This window comes from Polyergus mexicanus, unplaced genomic scaffold (genome assembly GCF_030449975.1).
Source record: "Polyergus mexicanus isolate NDT 795.1 unplaced genomic scaffold, iyPolMexi1.0 SCAF_3, whole genome shotgun sequence".
In the NCBI taxonomy this organism is placed as follows: Eukaryota; Metazoa; Arthropoda; class Insecta; order Hymenoptera; family Formicidae; genus Polyergus; species Polyergus mexicanus.
The window spans coordinates 1,432,485-1,440,171 of NW_027223323.1; the positions used below are offsets into that span (position 1 = coordinate 1,432,485).

Below are 7,687 nucleotides of genomic sequence, written 5' to 3' on the forward strand. Positions count from 1 at the left end.
TATGTATACAGTCAAATGCATTAATTTTATTAGATATAATTGGCATTCAATATTTTATGCCATACGCATCCATTCTTTTTATTTCTTACAAGAAATATTGTATTGATTTATATCATTTCTTCGTTATGTACAAACGAAAAGAGATAATTTTTCCTTAAATATTATAGAAAAATTTATTATCATTTAATATATTCGTAATGTATTCGTGTACGTCACATAAATAATTTAAAGCATGCCTTCGTCTAATGTGAAGAAACCTTTATCACTCTCATCACATTATCGGGCAGCGTGTTAGCAGACGATAAACACTCCAAACAGTCAAGTTAGTTATAAAGAGAAACCATAGAGCTACGCGCATCTTCGTCTCAGTTTAACTCAAGCTTCCTTCGGGCGAGCTACGTTCATCCTAGACAATCTATCATTTTGCATGCTTGGATACAGACATATTGCATGCATGTCATGACAAAATACGCCGCGAATCTCTCCAAACGACGCACAATCCAAAGGATATCTCTTAGGCGTTTATCACGATATTAGCACATCATTGAATCATCGATAAACGAAGTAAGTCGTAGCATGTATAATTAACAAATTATCTAATTATTATCGCATTGCTCACGAATGCCACACGTGGTTTCTTTAATTTACTAACCGACGAGTTGGGTTCCGATTATATATATCGTTTAATTTTTATTCAAAGAAATTAAAGAAAATTTATAGTAAAACTGTTGTAAATATTTAAATGTTTATGCGTAAAAATTAAAATATAAAACTTCAAAGATATTGTTTAAAAAATTATTTATTAAAATTTATATTTCATTCGCACACTCTTAATATCACTAATTTGCTTCGTGATTATATTTGTGCTTATAAATTTATTTGCATTTACTTGAAGTCATTCAAGAAGTAATTCAAAATAACTCTATAAATACATATTATTACAAATTTCTCTTGTATCTTACGATACTGCTTTACATAATAATCTTAAAATGTGATTAAAAAAAAAAGTGTTAATTATGTATGTGGAAGATAATATTTATCAAGAATTATTTTTTTGCAACATACTCGTCAATATTCCATGTATTACATACCATACTTGGCAGGAATTATAAGGATTATGCAATTTAAGTAATTTAATTAACATAGATTACGTGTAGAAATGTTTTATTAATAGTGATCGAATTTATCGCATTAAAAATAATTATAACTAGAAATCTTTTTTGAAATGTTTTATATAGGAAGAAAAAGGAAACCTTCTTGTCGAATCGAGATCTAAACATTTTTATCAAAATTCAATTGAAATAAAATAAAAAACTTATCGTTTAGTACTTCATGTTATATAATTTAATTCTAAATTTGTAAATAGACTAAATTTTTAATATACCATATTTAACATATCATAGGACAAAAACAAAGTCATTGTAATAATTCTTTCACATTTCTTGCTGTTATAAAAAATAATTAAAAATAATTAAAAATAATTAAAAATTAAATGCTTCACTGAAATTGTCGTAATTATATGAACTTGATTATTTTTAAATTTTTGGAGCCAAGAGAAAGAGAGAGAGAGAGAGAGAGAGAGAGAGAGAAAGCACGATCTTTCTGATTTGTCATTATATTTTATTATTGTAGCAAATTCTCTTGTTAGTAATGGCAAAAGAATCAATTGGTTATTTTATAGCGAAATAATTTGCAAATGGAAACTATCCAAGTACAAATCTTTTGCTACTCATATAAAAATTAAACGAAATTCATTACGACAGCATAAAGTGCATTATGTCAGCAAACTTCTTTCCTTCTTTGTACAAAGTTTGCCAGATCCATAGAATTATTTCACTTTCAATAGCAACTCTCCAAGCTTTTGTTCCGAGCTGTGTGCATCTCAATGACGTTTTCGGAACCAATGTGTGCTCTAGCTTTATCGCTATGTACATCTAACGTTTGCTTTAGCTTCATTTTCACATTGTTCTAGAATTTTCTACGCAGAGTATAGTTTGGCAATTAATTCGACAAACTACGGCAATATGAATATTATGAAATCGGGTTGGTTCAGTGAAGTGAGCAATCTTTGGCCTGGCATTGCACTCTCGTTGAAGATAGAAGAAGTTCTGCATTTCGAGCGTTCTCGATTTCAAGAAATTCTGGTAGTAAAAACGTGAGTAAATTCTTGTCACGATAGCACAAAATCTTGTTAAAATGGTGTTATATTTTTAATATAAGATATGATTTAAAATATGTAAAAATATGTGTTGCATTTGCAGAAAATCACATGGGAGAGCTTTGATGCTCGATGGCGCGATACAGTGTACGGAGAAAGATGAGTTCTCATACCACGAGATGATATCATACCTGCCGCTTTGCAGCCATCCTAAGCCTAGAAACGTCAGTTGATATATTAATTTCATAGCATGCTGCATATACGAACGACGAAAAAATACAGCATTAATTTGACACGCATTTAAACACTGTCTAAATGATAATAGCAATGCATAATAAAAAATAATACGTACGTAAGATGATGCTGCATTTCTTTGTTGCTTGTGTACAGTTGATCTTATCGTTAGATTTGCCACTAATGTCTCGAATTCCAAATTTATAATGATTTATTCAGAGTTTATATTGTGTTATATTTATACAAAAATAATATTTAAATTAATAGCCAATAATTAATAATAGATTTGCGCTAAGCGCAAATTAATTTAAAGGCCGACAAAGTCTTATAAATTATTCTTTGTTTCTAATAAAGATAAAGCTTATTTAGATAAAATGTCAGATAATTTTGTGTCTTACGAAGTATATATTGATCACATCAATGACTACATTAAGTCAAATATTATATATATGTATATTATATATATATATTTTGTATTATTAATATTTTTTAAGTACATAATAAATAAATCTTGTATATGATTAGTATCTTTAGGCAAATATAGATAATTTTCTCTGTGTTTTCTCATATTATAGATTTTAATAGTCGGAGGTGGCGATGGTGGAGCTGCTCGAGAAATCGCGAAACATCCGGACGTGGAACGTATCACGCTAGTGGACATTGACGATAGAGTTATCGAGGTGTGTAAACAATATTTGCCTCGCTTGAGTCTGGGTCTTAACAATCCTAAAGTAACCGTTGTTGTTGGCGATGGTTTCGAATTTTTGAGAAACCACTGTGGAGAATTCGATGTCATTATCACTGACAGCAGCGATCCCGTAGGCAAGTAATCTCGCGCGTATTTCTCTAATATTTTATAATAAAGATAAATGCACAATTTTCATACGAAAAAGAAGTGTACGATTTCTTAGAGTACTATAAATAATACTGATAATTTTTTAACGTTTTATTTAGGTCCTGCTGAACATCTTTTTAAGAAACCCTATTATGAATTACTGAGGGCAGCATTGAAACCTGATGGAATCATTGCTAGTCAGGCTGGTACGGTATGGGAAAGCATCCAACAAGTGCAGAGTACATTCCAGCATTGCAAAACCGTGTTTCCCGTCGCCACCTACGCAGTAACAGCAGTACCGACATACCCCACGGGTCAAATCGGTTTCATTCTTGGGAGTTTAAACAGCGTTAGTATTAAACATGCTATAAAATATATGACAATAGAAGAAAAATATTTTTTGTATTTTTCTATGGGGAGAGAGAACTTGATTGATTATTAATAGCGAGGGGAAGGGAAAGGGGAGAGAAAAAAGAATTCGAAGCAATTTCTGCAATATCTGAAAGTCAAGTCTTTGACATAAATTTGCAATAATTATATAAATATTTGTGCGACTGTAACAGTTTCAATTATGAATGAGGTTTAATTGCTCAAGTAAAATAAAAACTGTAAGAACTATCTACGAACTATAATACGGAAAAACATTTAAAAAAATTTAATCTTGTATTTTGAACAAGAGAAAATACAAGCTAAAAATACTTGTATTTATGAATAGAGATACGATCTAAACAAATTTTCTTTTTAATATAAATTTTGTGTCGCATCGATCTTTAAACCGATCTTTTGAAAATAGATTTAATGAACTTTTAATTGCTTTTTTTTAGCAATCAAATTTTGCAGAACCGATGAGGATATTCAATGAAGAAGATCTTGATCGAATGGAAATAAAATACTATAATGATAATGTACATCGAGCTGCTTTCGTCTTACCAAGATTCGTAGAGAAGAGTTTAACAATTGCTCAAAGTGACATTTAATTAAATACTTAAACATATTTTGCTAAAAAATTTTAATAAAAAATAAAAACGAACTATTGCAATAGTGTATTAAAGTGGAAATTTCAAAATGTTTTTTTAATGTTTTATCTACAATGATTTTTAACCGAGTTTCAGCAGTTAAAAAATAGCTCAATTTTTAACGTGTGATGTTCTCAAATTTTTTTTTTTTTTTTTAGTGATAACATATATTGTATATTTTTACAAAATTATATTTGTTTTTAATTATTCTTCTTTAATTATTTCTGAACCGACTTCGTTAATAATGACAAAGGATTACCTAAAGTCGGTAGTCTTGAAATATATCTCGTCGATATGGTAAGTAAGAATGTTTGCATTTTACCAGCAATAGTTAAAGTATTAAAGTTCTAAATCCAAAGTTCAAATAGCTTTTGCGTATAAATAGAAGTGGCCCATACAGATTCTAAATTTTGTAATATAATTAAGCAAAATTTAATAAATTTTGTAATTTATATATTTTGATTTTTATACATTGCTTTATTCCAATGGTACATCAAAGTATATTTCTAACTGTTTAACCGGTTATTGCTAACATGTCGACGAATGTAAAATCTTTGAAGACAAGATTTAATATTGCAACATAAAATAAAAATATAAAAAGATCATAAATTATATACACAATTATAATTATAATTTACATTTTACAGGGTTTATAAATATTTTAAATTGTTATGTTTATCTTTAAGATATAATAAAATGAGCTATTTTTATTTATATGCAGAAACAACATCGAAAACACATTTTATTTAGTAATTAGTGGTCAATATATTTATATACATCAATGATAAAACGTTGAATAAAACAAAATATTATTTATTTATATCAGATTGGTATGCATCGGCATTAGTATAGTGGCGAGATTTTAGCATTTCTTCTTTGTTTTTTTTGTTTTGTTTACACAAGATATTGCTCTAAATAATTTTAACATATCGTAATTTTATTCTAAATTTATAATACAATTAGCTTACTTTTTCAAAAATTTTAGACTAAAATTTTTAAAAATTGTGATCTCAAAATAAACAGAACGGTAAAGTCTAATATTTTCAAATTAGTACAGAAAAATGAAACTTGAATAATTAAAGTAATAACTTTATCGTACACTTGTCATAGCTATCCGTTTCTTTGAAATACAATTAAATTAAATTAAACTATATTAATGTGAATAATGTTAAATTATTACGTTGTATCCGATTGCATTAATTATATCAATTACTGGTTGCAAATCAGAAATAAAAATTATGCCAATTTAAACACGAACACTTTGTCTGCGAAGCGTCGCGTTGCAAAGACTCTTCGTTGCTGAAAACGATGACGATGCAATCGTGGATTTTCTCGCGATCTCATTAATTCTCGGCTCTCTATCGGATCTTACAATTTTCATGAACGCACGGAAACGACGCATTATCAGCGGTGTTCGCGGAATTGCACATTCATAATAATCAGCATATTCATGAGTTAGCTCCACTGGACGGCAGCGAGTATTTTCAAAGTAAAATGAGGTGAAAAGAAGTGAGACGGGAAAGATACATTCGAATCTCGGGGAGAGGGAAACCCTCTGTAAACATCCGATTTGCGGATTTTATTACGCGAAAGGGCCGGGGCGTCGGAGAGAGGCGTTCGCGGACGTATCCGCGCGATTGCGGATTTCGCAATTCCGAGATCCGATGCTCAGAATGCGGGTAGAAAGAGCCCAGCGCGTCCCTTTAATCCGGCGCAATCTTCCCTCCGGTGCGCGGTTAAAGCTGAGATTGAAAGAATATTTAGCGCTTCCTCCTACGAGGTACATCCTCTTGCGGTGCGCTCGTTCCTCTCGAAGCGCATTCACTCTCCCTCGTCTACGTCACACGCCGGTGAGATTAAAGAAGCCGTATACCAGGTGTTCATCGGCGACGATCCATTCGGAATGATTACATTGGTAGGCAGGTATTATGCTCGTTATCTACATTTTGAGTCATGTCCTTTTCTCTCTTTCTCTCTCTTTCTTTTTCACAAAAATATTCGTGAGAAAATGAAATATCGCTCTTGCATTTGATATACACATATACATATGTATGTATATATGTGTATGTATGCAACGCTTACGTCACAGCTTCGCAGCTTCGAGTTACTCAGGACCTGTTCGCATCGGCAAAGGCGATCGATTTTTTGAACATTCGACGCTTTCGATTCGCACAGTGTCCGACGCAGTAGAATACCGGAATATAGGTCAGACGCCCATATCGTTAGCAATATGGATTACAAAGGGACGCATAATTCTGTGTTGTTTACGCGTCTGTCAAGCGTGACGAGTTTTTTCAACCGTGTGCACTGATTGAAATAATTCTATTGCGTCCAGATCGTCTGTAAAATCAATCATTAATGTACAGTGAAAAGAAAGCAATATTGTTAGCAACGGTTTAGTTATTGAAATACGCAAACATTAATTGTATCATATGCAATTTGATACATTCTGTTATCGTGAAATTAAAATATTCTCTTTGTTTGATTCATCTGTATCTTTTTTTTTTTTTATTTTCTTACCATGTGCCGCTGATGGAAGTACAACGTATATACACAACAGACAGCGAGTGATACCAATATTTCGTTATATTTGACAAATGATATGACACAAACGGCATCATAAAGTTATATATCGTGTTCTAGATCCAAGCAACTCGGCACGTGTGTTTGAAAATGTTGCGTGCAAAATATTGTTAACACTGGCTAATTATTATATGCAGATTATGGGTGTTTTGCATTCATCCGCAAGATTTGATTATGTCAATGCAAATATCGACCGTTAGGACCGTACGGGTATGCGCGTTTTTGACAATATGACATATGTAATTACATATGGAATTTAATTTTTAATACGTTAACAAGAAATATAATTTTTTTAAGATTCGTGCTTTTATACGACTGACAAAAAGAATTGTCATTTCTTAATTGTCAGCTCATGTGATTTTTCATAAAATTAGACTACAAAGTAAATAAATTTTTTTTTTATATTTATAAATATGTAAATAATATATCATGTCTATAATATCAAATCTAACTAATAACGTATCAGACCTAATATATCAGACCAACTTTAATTATAGCGATTCCGTGTGTAGTGGTTATTTCAGAGAAACTTATGGATCGTTAACTACGTTTAATATCCCCAAATGATTCCTCCTCGATGTTCCCAATTACATCTCGCTAACCGCGATGGTCTGACCATCTGTCTATATGGCAATACGACTTATTAGTTAACGTAGAGCGAAGCGCGGACCACTCGCTCTCGTAAGATCCGTAAATTATTGTTCCCACGAAAGTTAAAAAGTCTGTTCATAAATCGTGCTATGCAACAGTGTTGTTTAATTATCGATATTCTGCAAAATCTCTTTTTTATTTTTTTTTTAGAGACTTTTACGAAACTTTTTGTAGAATTTTAGATATTTTATTATAAAAAAATATTATAGA

General features: G+C 31.0%; 1 protein-coding gene across 1 annotated transcript; it reads left to right on the forward strand.

Annotated features, from left to right (window-relative positions):
- Nucleotides 1-329: 329 nt before the first annotated feature.
- On the forward strand, nt 330-4,337 carry Spds (Spermidine Synthase). Its single transcript, XM_070316712.1, has 6 exons — nt 330-564; nt 1,973-2,155; nt 2,262-2,382; nt 2,968-3,214; nt 3,347-3,576; nt 4,052-4,337. Exons 2-6 carry the CDS (start codon nt 2,025-2,027, stop codon nt 4,202-4,204), a joined length of 882 nt encoding a protein of 293 aa, XP_070172813.1. The 5' UTR covers nt 330-564; nt 1,973-2,024; the 3' UTR covers nt 4,205-4,337.
- Nucleotides 4,338-7,687: the final 3,350 nt, after the last annotated feature.